Source organism: Camelus bactrianus, chromosome 5, assembly GCF_048773025.1.
Source record: "Camelus bactrianus isolate YW-2024 breed Bactrian camel chromosome 5, ASM4877302v1, whole genome shotgun sequence".
In the NCBI taxonomy this organism is placed as follows: Eukaryota; Metazoa; Chordata; class Mammalia; order Artiodactyla; family Camelidae; genus Camelus; species Camelus bactrianus.
In genome coordinates this window covers 58,350,790-58,371,554 of record NC_133543.1, presented here as the reverse complement: position 1 = coordinate 58,371,554, position 20,765 = coordinate 58,350,790, and the positions used below count along the sequence as shown (strand labels likewise).

General features: G+C 35.2%; 2 protein-coding genes and 1 long non-coding RNA gene across 6 annotated transcripts in view; 1 reads left to right on the top strand and 2 right to left on the bottom strand.

Moving 5' to 3' along the window:
* The first annotated feature begins 541 nt into the window (after window positions 1-541).
* FKBP7 (FKBP prolyl isomerase 7) lies at window positions 542-13,032 on the top strand. Of its 2 annotated transcripts, none has more exons than XM_010959976.3 (4): window positions 542-1,316; window positions 2,341-2,492; window positions 8,568-8,698; window positions 12,707-13,032. In XM_010959976.3, exons 1-4 carry the CDS (start codon window positions 1,117-1,119, stop codon window positions 12,866-12,868), a joined length of 645 nt encoding a protein of 214 aa, XP_010958278.1. In that variant the 5' UTR covers window positions 542-1,116; the 3' UTR covers window positions 12,869-13,032. The 2 variants fall into 2 exon arrangements, with proteins under 2 accessions (XP_010958278.1, XP_010958277.1); XM_010959975.3 differs by having other exon boundaries at window positions 550-1,316; window positions 8,565-8,698.
* Window positions 1,331-2,430, bottom strand: LOC141577721 (uncharacterized). Its single transcript, XR_012507063.1, has 3 exons — window positions 2,321-2,430; window positions 2,156-2,215; window positions 1,331-1,860 (listed from the first exon to the last, which is right to left on the bottom strand). It is a non-coding gene; the product is annotated as an uncharacterized LOC141577721 (long non-coding RNA).
* Window positions 13,033-16,914: 3,882 nt separating the features above from the next.
* Window positions 16,915-20,765, bottom strand: part of PJVK (pejvakin) — a 52,870-nt gene continuing 49,019 nt past the window's right edge. For all 3 annotated transcript variants that reach the window (XM_045520393.2, XM_010959972.3, XM_045520392.2), the window contains exons 4-6: window positions 19,116-19,233; window positions 17,415-17,513; window positions 16,915-17,224 (exon numbers count right to left, since the gene is read on the bottom strand). In XM_045520393.2, the coding sequence (XP_045376349.1) occupies window positions 16,932-17,224; window positions 17,415-17,513; window positions 19,116-19,233 (510 nt within the window). In that variant the 3' untranslated portion in view covers window positions 16,915-16,931. The remainder of the gene's footprint in view (window positions 17,225-17,414; window positions 17,514-19,115; window positions 19,234-20,765) is intronic.

Genomic DNA, 20,765 nt, shown 5'->3' with positions numbered 1-20,765 from the left:
TTCTTAGCATCACCGAGGTAGTTAACATACCTCCCCTTCCAAATCCTAACCCAGGCCTTAAGTGGTTTAGGTAAAAGTCTTTGGGTATTCACTTGGAAATAAGGTGATTTGATGGCTAAAGAGATGGACAGAAGGATGTGTAATAAATTAAATACGTGCAGTTAAATGTTAATGACAGAATCCAAGTAGAGGCTGTAAGACCGCGGTAATAGGGTAGTAAAGTTCATTTGTTCCTGTGTGTTGGAAAGTTTTTCATACTAAAATGTTAGGAGGTGGGGTTATAAAGCTGACTTTGTGTCGGACTTGGTCAAATCCCTGCTGCCTAGTAGCTGTGAGATTGAAACAGAATGCCCATACTCAAATCACCTCGTTTTCCCATCTGTTCAATGTTTATAATTACCGATCTCGCAGACTTGGTAAGAAAAACAACCCTGTCAAGAGCTTTTCCCGCACGCCTACAAGCCCTCAAACCAAGGGCGGCCCCAAGTGGTGAGGGGAGGAAACGCAAACCAGCAGCGGGTGTGGAACGGCTGGAGTGGGCTCTCGGGAAAAGTCTCTAACGCTGGCGGGGAGGAGCAGCACCTCTGCTCACTAGTGTGTGGCTTAGCCTGGACCTCCTAATGCATGACTCTGACCCCGAGAAGGCGCTTCAAGGATAACCCAGAAGCAAAACGCTTCCCCCGATGCTTGCCAGTTCTCTAAGAGTCTGATGAGAAGCCTTTCACGCCCAGAAATGGTAATCGTATTCTCTGACTACGCCATCCCGTCTTTTTAGTTCGTCTTCTGCCAGCTTTATTTTGGGTAACGTTAGCGTTCCTTTTGAACCCTGGGGAAACTAGCTGTAAAATACGCCGACTTAGCGGGGAGATGCGGCGTTAAGTGTGCACCACTGCCTTAGACTGAGGAGAGCCAGCCAAAGCGCGTGGTACCGCGGGGACAAGACCAGCTGCAGACGCAAAAATTCGCTGGCCGGGAGGCGGGCGGGGCGAAGCGAGGCCCCGCCCCCGCCCTTTGTGACGTAGGACAATGCCTGCCACGCGTCGGAACTAGGTTTCTGGGGCGCGAGCGACACGAACGAGGGTACGTGGTGGTCATCTGCGGCGAATTCCAGGAGTCATGCATTTCTTATTTAGATTAATCGTTTTCTTTTACGTGTGGGGCATTTTTACTGCTCAGGGGCAAAAGGGAGAGGAGGAAGTGAAAATAGAAGTTTTGCATCGTCCAGAAAACTGTTCTAAGACAAGCAAAAAGGGAGACCTGCTAAATGCCCATTACGACGGCTTTTTGGCTAAAGACGGCTCGAAATTCTACTGCAGGTAGGAAATGATGGGAACAGCTCCTGGGTCCAGTTGATGCAATAAATCTACCCTCCGGCCACCAACCAGAAGCCTAATTGGTTGGTTGGTTGGTTCTTGTTTTTCTTGTAAGAGTTGAGCCTTTTATTCCTAGAAAGGGAAATCAGATTTGGTGCATTTCCCTATTAAGCGGAATATTAGTTTTTAAATTATTGAAAAATTTGGCCCAAGAAATTATCACAGATACACTACTCCACACTCACCCCTGACCACCGCCATTATCCTTGAGACCTGTAGAAGTAGGTCAAGAAACTGATTGTAAGAATGTTCACACTTTTCCTGTCGAGTAGTTTAAGAGATATTATCTGGTGTTCATAAGCATGATATTTACTGGCTGGGGGCCACTTTCCAACTGTATCAAGAAGCCACTACAACAATGACATTACCTGGTGACTTCTGGGCTCTGTGTCCTTCCATCTGCCCTTTCGTCCCACTACTGCCTGCTCCGATTTAATTGGTGGTTTATTGCTTACAAGAATGTCTTTTCTTCATCTGCACTATTACCCTATAAAAATAGGATTGGGGAAAGTTAGTTCTTTCTATTTAGAAGAAAATAGAGACATTTAATAAGAAAAAAGATACAAATTTTAATTACAGTTCAAATGATTTTTGAGGTTAAACCTGCACCATCGTTTTTTAGAACAAACCAAGGGAGGTTAAATAAGTTATTTGGACAAGCCATGCAGCAAGTCAGCGTCAGGAGACCCATTAAAAACTTAACTGTTGAGTAGTTTTTGTAAAGATGACAATAAAAAGGAAAATAAGATGACTCCTAATGACCAGCTTTGGGCAAATCCTACCTCTGGCTATTATGAGGGTAGTTTGACCCAAACACTCCACCAGGGGTTTCAGAATGAGTCCTAAAATAGGAAAAGAGATGGTTAGAAAGGACTCCAATTTTAAATTATAACTAATGGCCAGCTGTATTTTAAAGTTTGATTTTATTTTTCTTGAAATCAGCTTACCTAAGTGTTTTTAATTATAGCCGGACACAAAATGAAGGCCACCCCAAGTGGTTTGTCCTTGGTTTTGGACAAGTCATAAAAGGCCTTGACATTGCAATGATGGATATGTGTCCTGGAGAGAAGCGAAAAGTGATTATACCCTCTTCGTTGGCATATGGAAAGGAAGGCTATGGTAAGGTGTTTTAATATGTATATGTCTAAGTTATATTTAAAAATAAATCATAGACATCTGTGTATATAGTCCAAAAAAACAGAAAGCAGAGTCTCAAAGATACATTTGTACAACCACATTCATGGCAGCACTATTCACAATAGCCAAAGACTAAAAATAACCCAAGTGCTCATTGACAGATGGAGGAATAAACAAAATGTATATACATTCAATGAAATAGTATTCAGCCTTGAAAAGGAAGGAAATTCTGATACATGCTACAGCATGGATGAACCTGGCATACATTATGCTAAATGAAATAAACCAAACACAAAACACAAATACTGCATGATTCCACTTCTGTGAGGTACCTAGAGTAATCAAATTAATAGAGCCAGGAAGAGAAGGGTCAAATAGGGAGTTGTTATTTAATGGGTATAGAGTTTCAGTTCTGCAAGATGAAAGAGTTCTGGAGATAGGTTGCAATGTGAATGTACTTAACACCTCTGAACTGTGTACTTAAAATGGTCAATTTTATGTTACTTGTATTTTCCCACAACTACAAATTTTGAATTGCTAAAAAAAACTGAACTAAAAATCATAGAGGAAATAATGATAGGCTATAGAGTCCAGTAAACTTTAGCTGTATCTAGTCCAGTCCAGCCCAATCCCCTCTTTTTACACATCAAGAAATTAAGACATTGTTGCAATACAGATCTCTGGCCAGAGTCTTTTATCCCACAGAGTGGCAACACTCATAATGATGGTGTATATTTTATAAAACTCCACTTAGTCATTTTAAATTTGTTTTTAGTATGTATTATTACTACATAAATGTCTATAGCAAATATTTTGGTAAGCAGTACCAAAGTCAAATTTATAAAACTCAGGAACCTGGAACATATGATTTTAGAGTAAAAGGACACCATTGGAACATTGTAAAAAGAACATCTGAATAAAACAAGCTGTTAGTCACTATTATCCAAAGTCAGGAGAAGCCTTGAAATATTGAAGAAATGAACTGCTTCTTTCGGGATCTTACCTGTTTTTTAAATCCTAGAGTAAGATCTGAGAACCTAGGTAAAGCAGATAAATGAGGAAAGTGCCTGCAGCATGTATAAGCACATATGACCTGTTCTAGAAATGGGCAAGTTCATAAACAAGTGGTTCACTAACCTAAAAATACAAATGACCTACCAGAATACTCAGTTTTATTCATAGTTGAAGAAAGAACTTAAAACAAAAATGAGACACCATTTTCACCCATCAGATTAGCAAAGACATAAAAGTTGGCAAAGATATAGAAAAAGCAGCAGTGACACAGGTTATTGCCAAAAATGTACATCATTCAACCTCTCTGGTAATTTCTATCAAAATTTAAAATGCACGTATCCTCTGATCACATAGTTCCAAATCCAGGAATGTGCACAAAGGTATATCTTAAAGAACATTCACTGCAGACTTCTTTTGGGTAGCAAAAGACTGCATGCTATCTTAGTATCCCTCAATAGGAAATTAGTTTAAAAACTTATGCTGTAGCTATACAGTGGATTACTGTGCAGCCAGTAAAAAGAATGAAGTAGAGCCGTATGTATTAATATGTTAAAATAAAGAGGGACAGAATATATTCCTACAATGAATATTTATTGAGCATCAGTATCAGACTCTGTCCTAGGCACTGCACATAAAGCAGTGTACAATGCAGAAACAACTCCCTATCCTCAATGAGCTTACATGCAAGAGGGGAATTTCACATATGCATCATGTATCTACATAGACTATATCTGAAAGAGAAACCATCTGGTGACATTAAGTATTTCTGGGAAGGAGGCCTGAGGGTCAAGGGTGAGGAGATTTCTTTTCACTCTGTAATATATTGTACTGCTTAAATTTTTAATGTGTACATGTATTAAATATTTCTTACTGAAGTATAGTTGACTTAAAAAATCTTAAAATGTTCTCAAAAAATTAAAAATAGAACATATGATCCAGCAATTCTACTCCTATTTATCCAAAGAAAATGAAAGCACTAATTCATAAAGATATATGCACCCCAATATTCACTGCAGCATTAATGCAATTGCCAAGACATGGAAGCAACCTAAGTGCCTGTCAATAGTTGATAGAGAAGGTATGGTATATATACAATGGAATATTACTGCACCATAAAAAAGAATGAAATCTTGTCATTTGCAACAACATGAATGGACCTGGGGGTATTATGATAAGTGAAATAAGTCAGACAGGGAAAGACATGCATTAATTTTTCCAAAAATCATTAAAATTAAAAGTGGAGCAGAATAGAGAAATTTTTACAAAGGGGGAAAATGGGCAGTCTGGCAGAGGGCTAGTTTCCATCTTGCATTCTCAGTTGGGTCCTTACTTCCTACTGCTGTGTGAAGATTATAAAGAATCTCTATCTTATTCTATTTAAATCCCTTGCTAACTCCACCTGTTTTAAATATTTAGGATATATTTAAAGTAATTAAAGATTTTCTATGATGATATATTATCTCTAATCTCCAATACTTCATTGAAATGGCATGCCCTCTTTGAGGCTGTTGGTTTACTCATTAGGAGAAATTATTCCCTAGCCTATTCTTTCCAGCAGAAGCAGGGAATCGCTGCCCCAGTTTGGATTGCAGGTTGGTTAAAGGTGTAAGTCAGACCCAAACAGATTTGAAACTCCTAAAGAGACAGTTCCAGATAACTACAGCTTCATTTTCAGTGCTTTTAGCCAATCATTTGGTCCTGTCACAATAGCTCCCACAGAATCATAATTTATGTATCCTATTTTTAGTTGTAAAGGAACCTAGGGAAGAGAGAGAGAGAATTGAAGATGAATTAAATTGAATGCAATCTTGTCCTAAAAATGCTGTCATAGGTTGAGGCCAATTCTAGGCAAAATGATATATGCCTTTCAGTCTCTTTAATCTCATTTTCAGAGTTTCTCTTTCTCATGTAGATACCTTCACCTTCTGCCTGCTACCACAGCACCCATGCCCCTCTCTGCCTAGAGCACCCACATCCCTTATCAATAGATGCTCCTCCTGGGTCCCAGGACCCACTGGCAAATGACTACTTAGTTTGTCCTTTTTGTAAACTAATTTATACTTAGGTATGTATAACTACCCAGTCTGCCTAAGCTGTTAATAAGCCAGACCCTTGCTGCAAAAATGTAGAAATTTAACTTGAAAGAAGCTAGTTCATATTCAATTTGAGGTGTCTTCAATATATAGAAAAATAGTGAATCTCACTAGTAACACCACCAACACCTTTGTTTTACTTATAAGGACACTCAGACCCAACAAAAGTGTGCTCTTTGAAATGTAGTTAACTGCTAGTTTACCTGCATTATTTATAACAGTTTACTTGATAGCTTGGATTAGATTATTTTAAAAGCTGCTGTGTAGACCATAAGTAACTGCTTAACAAACAACATCTTGACTGAATAAACTTTTTAAAATAAATTGTTACTTAGGCAAAACATTCTCTGACATAAATCTTAGCAATGTTCTCCTAGGGCAGTCTACCCAGGCAATAGAAATAAAAGCAAAAATTAACAAATGGGATCTAATTAAACTTAGAAGCTTTTGCACAGCAAAGGAAACCATAAGCAAAACAAAATGACAACCTAAGGAATGGGAGAAAATATTTGCAAATGATGCAACTGACAAAGGTTTAATTCCCAGAATATATAAAGATCTCATACAACTTAATAATAAAAAAAAAACAAACAACCCAATCCAAAACTGGGCAGAAGACCTAAACAAGCAATTCTCCAATGAAGACATACAAATAGCCAATAGGCACATGAAAAAATGCTCAGTATCACTAATTATCAGAGAAATGCAAATCAAACCTACAATGAGATATGACCTCACACCAGTCAGAACAGCCATCATTAAAAAGTCCACAAAAGATAAATGCTGGAGAGGGTGTGGAGAAAAGAGAACCTTCCTACACTGTTGGTGGGCATGTAGTTTGGTGCAGCCATTACGGAAAACAGTATGGAGATTCCTCAAAACACTAAAAATAAGACTTACCATATGATCCAGCAATCCCACTCCTGGGCATATATCCAGAGGGAACTCTAATTTGAAGAGATACATGCATCCCAATGTTCATAGCAGCATTATATAAAATAGCCAAGATATGGAAACAACCCAAATGCCCAATGACAGATGACTGCATAGAGACGTTACGGTATATTTCCATAATGGAGTACTACTCAGCCATAAAAAAGAATAAAATGCCATTTGCTGCAACATGGATGGACCTAGCAATTTTCATTCTAAGTGAAGCCAGAAAGAGAAAGAAAAATACCATAGGATATCACTCATATGCAGAATCTAAAAAAAAAAAGGAAGAAAAAAGGACACTATGAACTCATCTACAAAGCAGAAATAGATTTGCAGACATAGTAAACAATCTTATAGTTACTGGGGGGAGAGGGGCTGGGAAGGGATCAATTTGGGAGTTTGAGATTTGCAAATGTTAGCCACTATATATAAAAATAGATTAAAAAAACAAGTTTCTTCTGTATAGCACAGGGAACTATATTCAGTATCTTGTAATAACCTTTAATAAAAAAGAATATGAAAACATATGTATGTATATGCAAGACTAGGACACTGTGATGTACATGAGAAATTGACACATTGTAACTGACTACTTCAATTAAAAAATAAAATAGTTATTAAGGTCTAACATTAGCTATAACTTTATTTTAGGTGATGCTAGAAGAAGTCTTTCCTCTGCACAGTATCCTTGCCTCATGTCACAGAGCACCCCTGCATGTCTTGAAATGCATGTGACTGAGTTGTTAGTGCTTTAATTAACAGTGCATGTGGTATGTATAGATTCTTTACATTAACTCCTACATCTTTGATCTGCTTCTCTAAATACAATTAATTGTATAGCAAATGCATATTTTCCTCTTTATACTATAATTTTTTGCAAGGAAAAATTTAATTGGCAATATGTTCTATGTTTACAGTAGAATTTTTTGGAAACTTTGACTTCTAATATTTTTTCTTAAGAAATGTGAATTTATGTTTGAATTTGTTATTAATTATTGTCAGAAGTTATTTTTCTGTCATAAACAGATCATAACTGGACAGAATAGGAATGGATTTTGTAAAAATGATCATTGCTCTAATGATCTAGCTCTTTTACTCTAAAGTCAGGTAACATGTGGTACATTTGTTGGGATGGTCACATTAGTCATGTGATACATGAATAGATTTTTTTTTTTTAATGTCCTGGCTTTGGAGATGATTGATTCACTTCTCCTTTTGGCTGTAACTTTCAGGCTTTTTTTCTTTGGATTATATATAGATTCTTCAGTGAGAAATCTCCACTTTTTCATTTTAAATTACTACTTCCTTCAAAGAACAAACATTCATTTTTTTAAATAAATGACAGAGGTCATTCATTCAACAAATATTTGAGTGACTATAATGTGCTGATGACACAAGCCACCCATGCCTCTTAGCAAGTCATTTCTGCAGCTCATTTTTATGACTGGTCATTTGAAATAGCCCATAGCCTGCTAAAATCATCTATGACATCAGTAAATAGGTTAACTTTATTAACAAGAACTATTCAACTTAATACTTAAAAGGTTTTATTGTGTTAGAAATATCTTCATAAAATTCTTACTGGTTTATTCTGTCATAGCACTACTTTTTAATGTCTATTAAGAATTTGAAAGACAAGTATATTAACACAAATATCTTATTCATACTTCCAAATAATTGAACAAAATCATTTTCTAAAAGGTACTGATCTTTGACTTTTTCTGTGAATTTCTTCTCAGCACTAGCTCTCTCCTCATTATAATGTTTGGGTATATTAATAAAAATTACATGATTTATATTTATTTCAATTTATTGAGGACATAATGGTCCCCTAGGTCCTTAGAACTATCTTGCTTTGAAAACATATGGAAAAATTTTTCCTAAAAAATATTTAGAAAGCAGTTTTTATATGTATGAAATAATATAATCTTAATGCTGTAATGGCTATTAGTGAATAAATATTTGAACATTATCTTCATGTAAGTTAAACTCTTAAAATTTATACCTTTAGCAGAAGGCAAGATTCCACCTGATGCAACGTTAATTTTTGAGATTGAACTTTATGCTGTGACCAAAGGACCACGAAGCATTGAAACATTTAAACAGATAGACACGGACAATGACAGGCAACTCTCTAAAACCGAGGTAATTCAAATAGATTTCATATGTACAATCTAATTTTTTCCCACAATTTAAATACATTTGTGTTACAACTGTTTTTTTTAGTTCTACCTAATATGGGCTACTTTCCTTTTATAGAGCTGGTAACAGAAAATTAAGTTCCAAGAATAAAATGTGCTTTTCAATATAAAACCTGAAACTAAGTCAACCTGTTCAATTTCCCTTCTCCCTGCAAGAGGGTCATTAAAATCCCAAAATAATCTCTACAGGGCATTTCCAGCCTCCAGACTACAGGAGCAGATCTTTTTCAAGCAGCACAGTAGGAATTTGTAATAGGGCAAATAATTGCCACCTCATAGGATTGTGAGGATTACATGAGATTATTAAAAGAGCTAGCAAGAATTTTGAATTGTGGCCCAGAAAGTTGGTAAACCGGGGCCAGGAGTTCAGTCACCTAGCTTCTGCACCCCAGTTGGTCTTATATATGAATTGAGGGCTCAGTACAGATCTCAAGGTGCAGTAACTCTGGAAAACACCATGGAGATTCCTCCTCAGATAATTAAGAATATAACCACCATATGATCCAGCTATTCTGGTTCTGAATACTTACCTGAAGAATACAAAAACACTATTTCGGAAAGCTATCTGTAGTCCTGTGTTATTACAACATTATTTATAATAGCCAAGACATGGAAACAACCTATCAATAGATGAATTGCTAAAGAACATGTATCACAGGTATACAATGGAATATGACTCAGCCATTAAAAAAAAAATGAAACCTTGCCATTCACAACAACATGGATGGACCTTGAGAGTATTATGCTAAGTGAAATGAGTCCAACAGGGAATGACAGACACTGTATGATTTCACTCTTATGTGGAATGTTTAAAAAAACAACAAATGAATGAAATCAAACAAAAACAAACACACAGATACAGAGGACAGAGTAGTTGTTGCCAGAGGGGCAGAGGGGAGGTGAGAAGGTGGAATGGGTAAGGAGGGTCAACTGTATGGTGACAGACAGAAACTAAATTTTGATGATGAGCACACTGTAGTGTATACAGAATTTGAAATATGGTGTACACATGAAACTCATATAATGAACACTTATTTTTTTAAAAAGATCTTGAAGTAATAATTTTTGTTACACTTTCTCAGTACCAGGTACAATTATAAACCTATAGTGTGTGAACTCATTTAATCTCCATGACAGTTTATGAGGTGGGACCCTATTGTCATCCTCTCCATCTTATAGATGGGGGAAATGATGCCCAGATAGGTTAAGTAACTAGCTTAAGGTCTCACAGCTCTAAGTGTCAGAACAGGATTGCAACCCTAGCAATCTGGCTCCACTACTGTGCTCTAACCATGAGTTTACCCTGCCTCTTGCAGGGAACTTCCATCATGGACATTTCAGGGCTAATGCTTGTTTCGGTGACGTCTTGTGCCTTACTTAGTCCCACTGACTCTACTCTTTGTTTAAATTAGGTAGCCCAGCTGTCTCCCCTCTTTTTTGGAGGCAGTTTAATACACATAGCTAAACCACCTAAGTAATAAAAGACACAACCAGATCATTGATTTCAAATGATGGGAGTGAGCCCCTTGTCTCTGTTTTTTTCCCTCTCCTTCTCCAATTCTTTACCCACCCTTATTCTACTTCCTCCTCCATATTAGTAAGGACTTTTTCCCTGAAGCTCTTTGGTTGGTTAGTGATGGAAGAGGAATAAGGGAGTGGGAACACGCCCTGCTCTGTAAGAAGAGCAGCAATTAAAGGGGTGGCAAACTGTTCCCTATGTGTTTTTTCTGTTGACTCCTTATCACCCTCTTTAGAGTGAACAGCAGCTACAGATGAATTCACGTAGTACCCAAGAGCTCAGCCTGTGCACACAGACCGTTCAGTATCACTTGCACACCAAGAGACATGTTCATCATTATGAATACACCTCAGTAAACCTTATGGGACCTTCAGTTCTTTTCTGGAGAGTGAAAGTAGAGAAAAGCCAAAATAGTGGCCTGCTTAGCTACGGTTTGCCCAGATGTTTCTCACATATCAACTGCATTATCACAAGTGAGAGTGATTTTGATTTTCATATGGTTGAATGATAACAGTAACTGTCTTTTATTGACACCTGTAAACATGACTCTAAATCTCAAATCAATCCCACAACATAGATACTATTTCCCTCCTTCTACAGATGACAAAACTGAGGTACAGAGAGGTTAAATTACTTGTCCAAGTGTACAGCAAAGTCTGGATTTGAAACATGAACTAAAACTACCTTCCTTCATCATCAGAAAGATTTAGTCAGTTATTTCTGCAGTATACATAAGATGGGGGAGAAATGAAACACAGTATTTTTATTACATTATTACAAAATAGAAACAGTGTGGAGCCCATTGCCAGCAAAATTAAGATCATGTTCTTACCTACTGCCTTTTTGTACCTCTTCACTACATTGTACTAGGAAAGTACATTTTGAGAGTCAGCAATATTGGTTTAATATATATATATATATTTACTTACATATAAACTGAGGAATACTTGAGGCTGTTTAAAATTCTTTGCACCTACATAGGAGGCTCAGTTGGAAGAAAAAAATGCATCTTTCTCATATAGGACTGAAGTCCCATTTGAGAACAGTTGATAGATCCTTCATTAAGATTCATTGATCATTCTAAAATAAGGCTTACTCAACAATGGATTGAGTTTGGAATGTATTGCTAAAAACCACTCAGGGTTCAACTTCAGCCTTCAAAAACACTGTTGCTTCTAAAACACCCAGCCTTGCTTAACATTATCTTCAAATCATCATGCATTGCTTTATTTAGTTATTATATGTAAATATACAGTATATATAATTTATTTATGTAATATATATAATTTCCAATTAATATAATTGAGTCACATATATAATTAGAAATTTTTTGTAGCCACATCTTTAAAAAGCTCTCCGCCAGGGGTCTTGCAGACCCAAAGGATGAAGGACCACCCATTTCTCACTGGCAGAGTCTCCCCCTCCCCAGACCAAGGCCCCCCATGCCAAGCTAAGCCTCCAAGTGCATCCACTAACCCTCAGCTCCAAATCTGAGCCTCATACCACACAGATGAGGAACACTCCCTCAGGTGCCCCGAACTCACCCAGCCCCCCTAGCACTTGCCCAAAAGATGTCTCCTCTCTGCCAGGGAGTCAAGAAAATCCAGTGCTGAGGCCTCAAAAAAAAAAAAAAAAAGTAAAACAAGTGAAATTAATATATCTTGCTTAACTCAGCATATCTAAAATATTGCCATTTCAACATGAAACCAATATAAAAATTATCAATGAGATGCTTTTTTATTGTCTTCAAAATTTGTGGTTTATTTTACCCTTACAGTAGCTTGTCTCAATTTGATCTACCACATTTCAAGTGCTTAATGGTCATACGTGGCTAGTGGCTACCACGTTAGGCTGTACTTATGTGTCTTTGCTTAGAGAAATGTCATAGAGAAAAGGGAATACTTCAGAATACCTGTTCTTTATTTGACATTATTATTAGAGAGATTATCATAGTCTGTAGATTGGGGGAGAGCTATAGAAGCATAGAAAAATTAGGAAAGTTAAATTTTATTTCAAAATCTGTGGTTTGGTTTTATTCACTACACAGCATATTAATTTTAGAGATTACAGAAATGCCAATTTGAATTTTATTCACTAAGGGAATCCTTGAGAGTGAATTTCCTTTGATAATGTGGACAGTGTAGATTACTGGAAAGCATTTAGTTTCAACAAAATTTAATTCAGATGTTAATCTCTGAGTATGTACCACTAACCACCTATAATCTCAGGGGAAGCTAATTTGAAGATCTGTTTCTCTTCAGAAACTTGCTTCAAAGGTTGATAAAATAAAACCTCAAATAGCTTTCAAAAATTTTATATCACTTATTATAAGTAGTCTTAGATACGAGTTTCTTTATGTAAACATTTCTTCAAAGTTGCTGAAAATTTATTGTGATACCTTTTTATTAAAGAAATATTATTTTGGCCCTCTAGATAAATCACTACCTGAAAAAGGAATTTGAAAAAGATGAGAAGCCACGTGACAAGTCATATCAGAACGCAGTTTTAGAAGATATTTTTAAGAAGAACGACCATGATGGTGATGGCTTCATTTCTCCTAAGGAATACAATGTGTATCAACATGATGAACTATAGCATATTTTTATTTCTAAATTTTCTTAGCTACCTACTGTACTTTATATATAAAGCAGTCACTTTTCTCCAAGTTGTATTTTCTATTTTTCCCCATGAACATATTTTGATCCCCTCAATACATGTAATTTTGGAATAATAAATGTGAGACTGTTTTGCAAAGTTAACTTTCAGGTAAGGCTTGATTGTGTTTCCTATTGCTTTATTCTGTTAACACAAATTGTATCACCATGAAATCTACCTCTGCATCCCAGTGGGCAATTTTTCCCCTTCAGGTTATTGGAGGACATCTATGTCAAAAACCTGCAAACTCTTCCCAACTCTAACCTTTATGGCATGTATAAATATGTAAATATCCAATTTCTAATATTTTGCATGTTAAAGTACCCCATATTTTTTAAATATTCAATGGGGACCCAGGAATTTAACATTTCATTCATTTATACGTTTCATAGCATTACAGATAGTAGGATATAAAAACCATAGGACCAAAGAGTCTTCCTTTAGTATGCATGCAGGAAAGTATTAGTTGTATAACTCTGTCCCACAGAGAGCCTCAACATAGTCTCTGCTTTTTGGTGCAAGTTTCTGGCCTTGCATATTTGTTCCATTGGCTAATGTTTATAAAGTTATTTGATCAGACCAAAGGCTCTGTACCTCTATCTTAAAGCAGGCATAATAAAGTCTGTACCACTCTGAGTCTTGTCCTCCCTCAGACATCATTATAAACATACTACGCCTCTTCTCGTAGGTGTTTATATCTACCATCCCCAACTTCTTGTCTTAATAGTTTTAAATTGCTGCTATGGTATTTCTTAGTTTCCCTTTCTCTAGGTATCTCTATCCTATGTCACTTCCTCATAATGTTCTTGTTATTAAAAATGAATGAGCATTACAAACTGATATGCTATCAAATTTTTGATGTGTAGAATTTATTTTACACATGAGGCTACTTGAGGATAGCAAATGAGGATGCAAATGAGGATATTAAGTGTCATGGCAATTCTGTGTCATGGTCAAATCATCGTGGTCCAACTTGTTGAGAGTAAGAAGTAAAGAGATGCTGTAGAAGATCATGTCGGTGCCCAAGAAAGGACATATTTATTGGAACATGTAAGATTTTGCCTATTGCATCTGCAGAAAAGTGTGGTTACGCAGTAAAGAGTTCTATTCAAAACAAGTGAGTTCAAAACAAAGCTTTTTCCAGTTTTCTGGAACTTGCTCTTTCCAAACCATTGTTCATTATTCATCTTTTAACCTCCTTAAACATACTGCCAGAAATCCTATAATTTAGAAGTATAAGGGTAACATACAAAATTACTCAGCCATAAAAAAAAGAATGAAATAATACCATTTGCAGCAACATGGATAGACCTAGAGATTATCATACTAAGTGAAGTAAGTCAGAGAAAGACAAATATATGATATCAATTATATGTGGAATCTAAAATAATGATACAAATGAACTTATTTACAAAATAGAAATAGACTCACAGACATAGAAAACAATCTTATGGTTACCAAAGGGGAGAGAATGGGGGAGGGATAAATTAGGAGTTTGGAATGAACTGATACACACTACTATACATAAAACAGATAACAAGGACCTACTGTAAAGCACAGGAAACTATATTCAATATCTTGTAATAACCTATAATGGAAAAGAATCTGAAAAAATATACATATATAACGGAATCACTTTGCTGTACACCTGAAACTAACACAACATTGTAAATCAATTATACTTCAATAAAAAGAAACACTAGATGAGTAGATATCACATATGCATAGCACAGAGTTAGACACTTCATAAAACAAAACCCTTTACTATCTTTTCTTTCCTCTTAATTTTTCCTCATTCCCATACCTGGTTTTATAACTCCTCATTTACTCAATCATCAACTTTCATCCCTTTACTTCCCTTAGAAAAGCCTGCTCAGTTGAAGTAAATTAAGTTGATAACACAATATTCTGTTCTGGTTTGGAAACCACCCCCATTCTCTATATCCATATAAAAAAAGTCACTAGAGTCTTTTTTGATCAGTCTACTCATATTTGCACTTGAATCATATACTCTGCCCAAAACAAAAATACCATAAAAGATACATTTAGAAATTATTCTATAATACAAACTTTCTAATTCTACCCTTTCTGTCCCATTGTTTTCATACAAAGTACTTTCAAACTTGTATTTTAAAAAATTACAGGTGATGTTGAATGAATATGGAGATTTACTCTAAAACTCTAACCACATTTAAAAAGTTAAAAAATAAAATTTTAATCATTCTACATATAGTATACAAGTATTTTGTATTTACACAGTTGTCTAATGCCTTCATAGGCATACACCTAGTAGTGAGTGCTATAATATATACTTTGAGTTCTGGAATTTTTTTAATCGAAGTACAGTTGATTTACAATGCTGTGTTAGTTTCAGGTGCACAGCAAAGTGATTCAGTTTTATATCTATCTATCTATCCATCTGTCTATCTATCAAGAGATATACATTCTTTTTCAAATTCTTTTCCATTACAGGTTATTACAAGATATTGACTATAGTTCCCTGTGCTATACAGTAGGTTGTCTATTTTATATATAGTAGTGTATATCTGTTAATCCCAAACTCCTAATTTATCCCTCCCCAACCCTTTCCCCTTTGGTAACCATAAGTTTGTTTTCTATGTCTGTGAGTCTATCTCTGTTTTGTAAATAAGCTCGTTTATATCATTTTTTTTTCAGATTCCACATATAAGCGATATCCTATGATATTTGTCTTTGTCTTCTTCACTTAGTATGATAATCTCTAGGTCCATCCATGTTGCTGCAAATGGCTTATTTCATTCTTTTCTATGGCTGAGTAGTATTCCATTGTGTGTATGTGTGTGTGTGTATATATACCACATCTTCTTTATCCATTTATCTGTCGATGGACACTTAGGTTGCTTCCATGTCTTGGTTATTGTAAATAGTTCTGCTTTGAACATTGGGGTGCATGTATCTTTTCGAATTAAGAGTTTTCTCCAGATATATAACCAAGAGTGGGATTACTAAATGATATAGTAACTCTTTTTAGTTTTAAGGAAACTCCACACTGTTCTCCACAGTGGCTGCACCAATTTACACTCCCACCAACAGTGTAGGAGGGTTCCTTTTCTCTACACCCTCTCCAGCATTTATTATTTGTAGACTTTTTGATGATGGAGTTCTAGAACTTTAACACAGTATTTTTGTAATTATTTTAATAATGATGCATAGCAAATGAAGAATTTAAGTTGTTTGTGTATAGAAAAAGTTTTAGATATCTTACACAGCAGATGAAAAAGATCTCTCAGAACTGAATATTTTAAATGTTTTAAACATTTTCAAAGGAAAAAAGAAACGTGTCCCAGCTGCCTTAACTTTAAAATGACAGTAGTGAGTTTTTATGAAGACAGTACTAGCAAGCACCTATATATGTTCATCACAGAACAGCAGGCTGTTACTATCGGTCACCCTTAACTGTGTACACAAAACCCTGCACTGAGCTCAGTGTGCTTATAATGTGATACCACAATTAAACATTTAGGATTACATTAAATTATTAACATATTTTTCTCACTTTACCAGACCTAGGGCAATAGTTAAAGCACCATAAGGTGCTTTTTGTGTACTTTTATCATCCTGTGTACTCTTATCATCCTGAAACGCTAAATTAAAAGCTAATTTAAAATAAAATTGGTATTTAGAAAATCTCTATGCAAAAAATTATCTAAAATGACAGACTAAATCCCAAAATATACTTCTAAAGTGACTGATAGATTTTATGAAGGAATGTCTACATTCTGAATTTTATATTTAAACCTTTTTCAGTATAAACAATATTACTAACCTTCATGACAATTTATGAGGTAGACACCATTATCATCTCCTCTTTAGAGATGGGAAAAATGATGCCCCGACAGGTCAATTTCTTGCTCCTTTCCCTCTTTAATTGGCTATAATTCATCAAAGCAAACCTGGATAATTTTGAAAAGGTGGGTAGCATGGTTGCACCTAAAATACCAGAAGGGTACATTCACTTTCCACTTTATTTCATTCTCTTGTGCCAAATATCAAAACAAGGAACTGCATGAAGTCTCACATACTTCTGCCCATCAACAGAGCACTGAAAGCATCCATAAACGGTCTCTCTTTTAAAGTTCCCCATTCCACAGAGTATACAAGGTCCTTTTGGAATATTGTGATTAAGTAAATTAACTCGGATATGAGTCCCCTCTTTGAGTGAAATATCACTCATGCTGAGAGGTTTGTCATAGTAGTCAGAAAAAAGATCATCTAAGTAAAGCTGTGAACGAGAAATGGCGTCCATCACTCTTCTATCTAAAGAGACAAAAACAGAAATGTGTTAGAAATCAAATAAAAAATACATAGCCAAGCTGCATTTATAAATATGTGAATCTAAACCATCATTAAATATGGTTTTTAAATTTGAATTCTCCCTTAAAGACAGGATTATTGAATATATAGTCTCGTGTTAATCTGAGAAGAAAAAAATCTTCAGTGGACATACTTCTTTCAAATAGTATATTTCTCAATCTGTACAGTAGTGCAAACGTTGCTGTTTCTTCCCTTTCAAATCCTCCTTTTGACACAGAAGTGACACAAAGGTCTATAAAAAAGAATTTTAGAAGGTGTTATAATTTGAACAATTCATTTTATTAGGAGTTTAAGTTGTGGTTGAATGCTGATACATGCTATTCATTCTATTTTTTTAAGTTAAATTTTATGTATTTTTGGAAAAGGTAATATTTACATCATACAAAATTCAAGAGTACAAAAAAAAAGATGCAGTGATAAATAAGTCTCTAGTCTGCGCTGACCCTAACCTCAGTTTTACACCCCAGTTTTACAAGTATTTACACTGTGAATACTTCCAGAAATACTCTATATATTTCACAGGCATAAAGGAATTTGTATGCATGTATGTAAGTATGTATATATATATAAAATTCTTTGGGCTCCAGTAGTTAGATACACATTTCTTTAAAATATTATAGAAGAGGGGAGGGCATATAGCTCAGTGTTAGAGTGGGAACTTAGCATGCATGAGGTCCTGGGCTCAATCCCCAGTAACTCCATTAAAAAAAAAAAAATGAACAAATAAACCTAATTACCTCCCCCTACAAACAAAAAAATAAATAATTAAATAAAAAAAAATCATAAAGATTATTCTATATCAGGATCTTAAGTGCTACCTAATTCTTAATGGCTTCATAGTATTCTGTTGTGTGGGTTCACCATTATTTAACCAATTGCTGATAATATAGCTCAAGGTTATTTCCAATCTTTTGCTATTATGAACTGAATACCCTTATACCCATATCATTTCACATATATGTAAGTTTATCTGTAGGATAAATTCCTAAAAATGTAAATAAGGCTAAAATACATACATATATACATTTAAAATTTTGATGGATGTATCATTTCTATCAGTTTATACTTCTCCTAATGATCAATATAATTGTAAAAACCTACAGCCTTTAGTATCCCAAATAGAATTTAATTAGCATGTTGTATTTTTTTTCTGGACACTCTATTCCCTCCAACAGAACTGCAGAAACAAAAACAGGTCTAAAAATGTTTATAAATGACCATGGCTAAGGGGCTCCCTTGCCTAGTCCTTCGGGCTACACCTAGACTTGAGCTGATGGGTCTCCTAACCTTAAAACCTGTGAAATGTAGAAGCTGCACTGAAGTATTATATAAGGTGACAATTTTAGGGGAAGCACTTGTACCTTTAAGGGTTTTTTAAGCGAGAGTCTGGGGTGAGGGGAGCTGGGTCTATGATAGGAAAAAGTGAAGAAAAGTTGTCTTTGGGTATCCTAGTTTGGGTGCTCTGACACCTTGAGGCATCTTACTGTCTACTTACTCTATTTATCATCAAAAACTACCTATTGGAAGGTCATTTTTTATGTTCCCATGTCAAGAAAATACTCTGTCAGTGGAATGTATTCCACCTCCTATTCATAAATGTACGTGGGATGGTGAGAAGTCTACCACCTTCACCAAGAAGCAGGAAAGAGGTAATAGGTAAGGGGATTGAAGGGTCTTTCTGGGTTATTTTGCCCAAGCACAAGACTGACAGTACTTACAGCATCACTCTTCTCCTATGAGGTATTGAGAAAGGAGAATCAGAGACAGGGATTCTCATTAAATCCTTCTTTAAAAATATAATCATTTCAGTGTTTCATGCAAATCATTCACTCACCAAAGGCACCATCCAAGTAAATGAAGAGTTCAAAAACACTGAAAGCTATGGTTGTGTGTGCTGGAAAAACAATAGCTTTGTCCCTTCCCTTGGGATTCTGTTCATCCATAAAATGAAACTATATTAAATAAATAAATAACATCATTAAGGAGCATAACATGTAAAGATAGATTTTTGGAGAAACAAAACATTTTTTACAATCCTACCAAAAACAAGAAAAAACACCTCTCCAAGTAAAGAACTGTCCTACTTGAATTAAACTTCGTATAACAGAGATCCAAATAAATGATCCAATGAGGATTCATGATCTACCTTAGGAAATACCTCTCACCACTTTCACATTTACTTTGTATCAGAGCCAATGATTAGTGCTACCACAACAGTAATGCTCCCTGACATAGAAATCTTTTTCTTTCAACAGCAAACCTATTGCCTTTAATTGCTACAGTTGTTTTTAGCCTACTCTGTCCACTGTTCCAAAGCCCCCAGAGCTTTCAGTAGCTTTTCCAAGCAATCACCAACAATTAAGTAAATGTATATTTCAGTTCATGCCTCCCAAATGAGCCAATATTAAATGACTGGGTAGGCACCTAAATGTAGCCACTGAACAGAAACTTCATTTGCAAAGACTTGAAAAATTATCATTGTACCCTATCTTTCTAATAATTGATTTTCATAAAACAAATCAAGTCATTATTGTGTATCATTATTAGGTGAATGACAAGGACAAATAGTATAACGGAGCTAAAAATTAAACATATAACTTTCAAGATTTTTAAAGGATTTAACAATGAATGAAGTATGTTTGACTATTGACAATGTTATTTTACAAAAATTAATGTAAAAATATAAATTCAACTTTTAAAAACTCAAGTATGAACCACATTACTTAAAAATATAAGAATTCAACATAAGCACTCAATTTTTATTCTTAAAACAACATTTAAATACTAATAGGAGGTGATAAATGAATTCACCAAGGTAGCAGGACACAAGATTACCATACAGACGTCTGTTGCATTTCTTTACACTAACAATAAAATATCAGGAAAGTTATAAAAATCCCTTTTAAAATCACATCAAAAAATAAAATATTTAGAAATAAACCTGTCCAAGGAGGTGAAAGACTTAGATGCTGAAAACTATAAAGCATTGATAAAGGAAACTGAAGATGATTTAAATAAACAGAAACATACTTCATGCTCTTGGATGTCAAGAATATTGTTAAAATGGCCATATTACCCAAAGCAATCTATAGATTTAGTGCAATCCTTATCAAATTACCCATGACATTTTTCACAGAACTAGAATAATCTTAAAATTTACATGGAATCACAAAAGATCCAGAATTGCCAAAGCAACACTGAGGAAAAAAGAACAAAGCTGGAGGCATAACCCTTCTAGATTTCAGACAATACAACAAAGCAACGGTAATCTAAACAATGTGGTATTGGCACAAAATTAGATATGTGGATCAAAGGAACTGAACAGAGACTAGAAATAAACTCACATACCTAAGGTCAATTAATCTACAACAAAGGAGGCAAGAATATACAATGGAGAAAAGAGAGTCTCTTCAGCAAGTGGTGTTGGGAAAGCTGGACAGTCACATGTAAATTAATGAAGTTAGAACACTCCCTCACATCATAA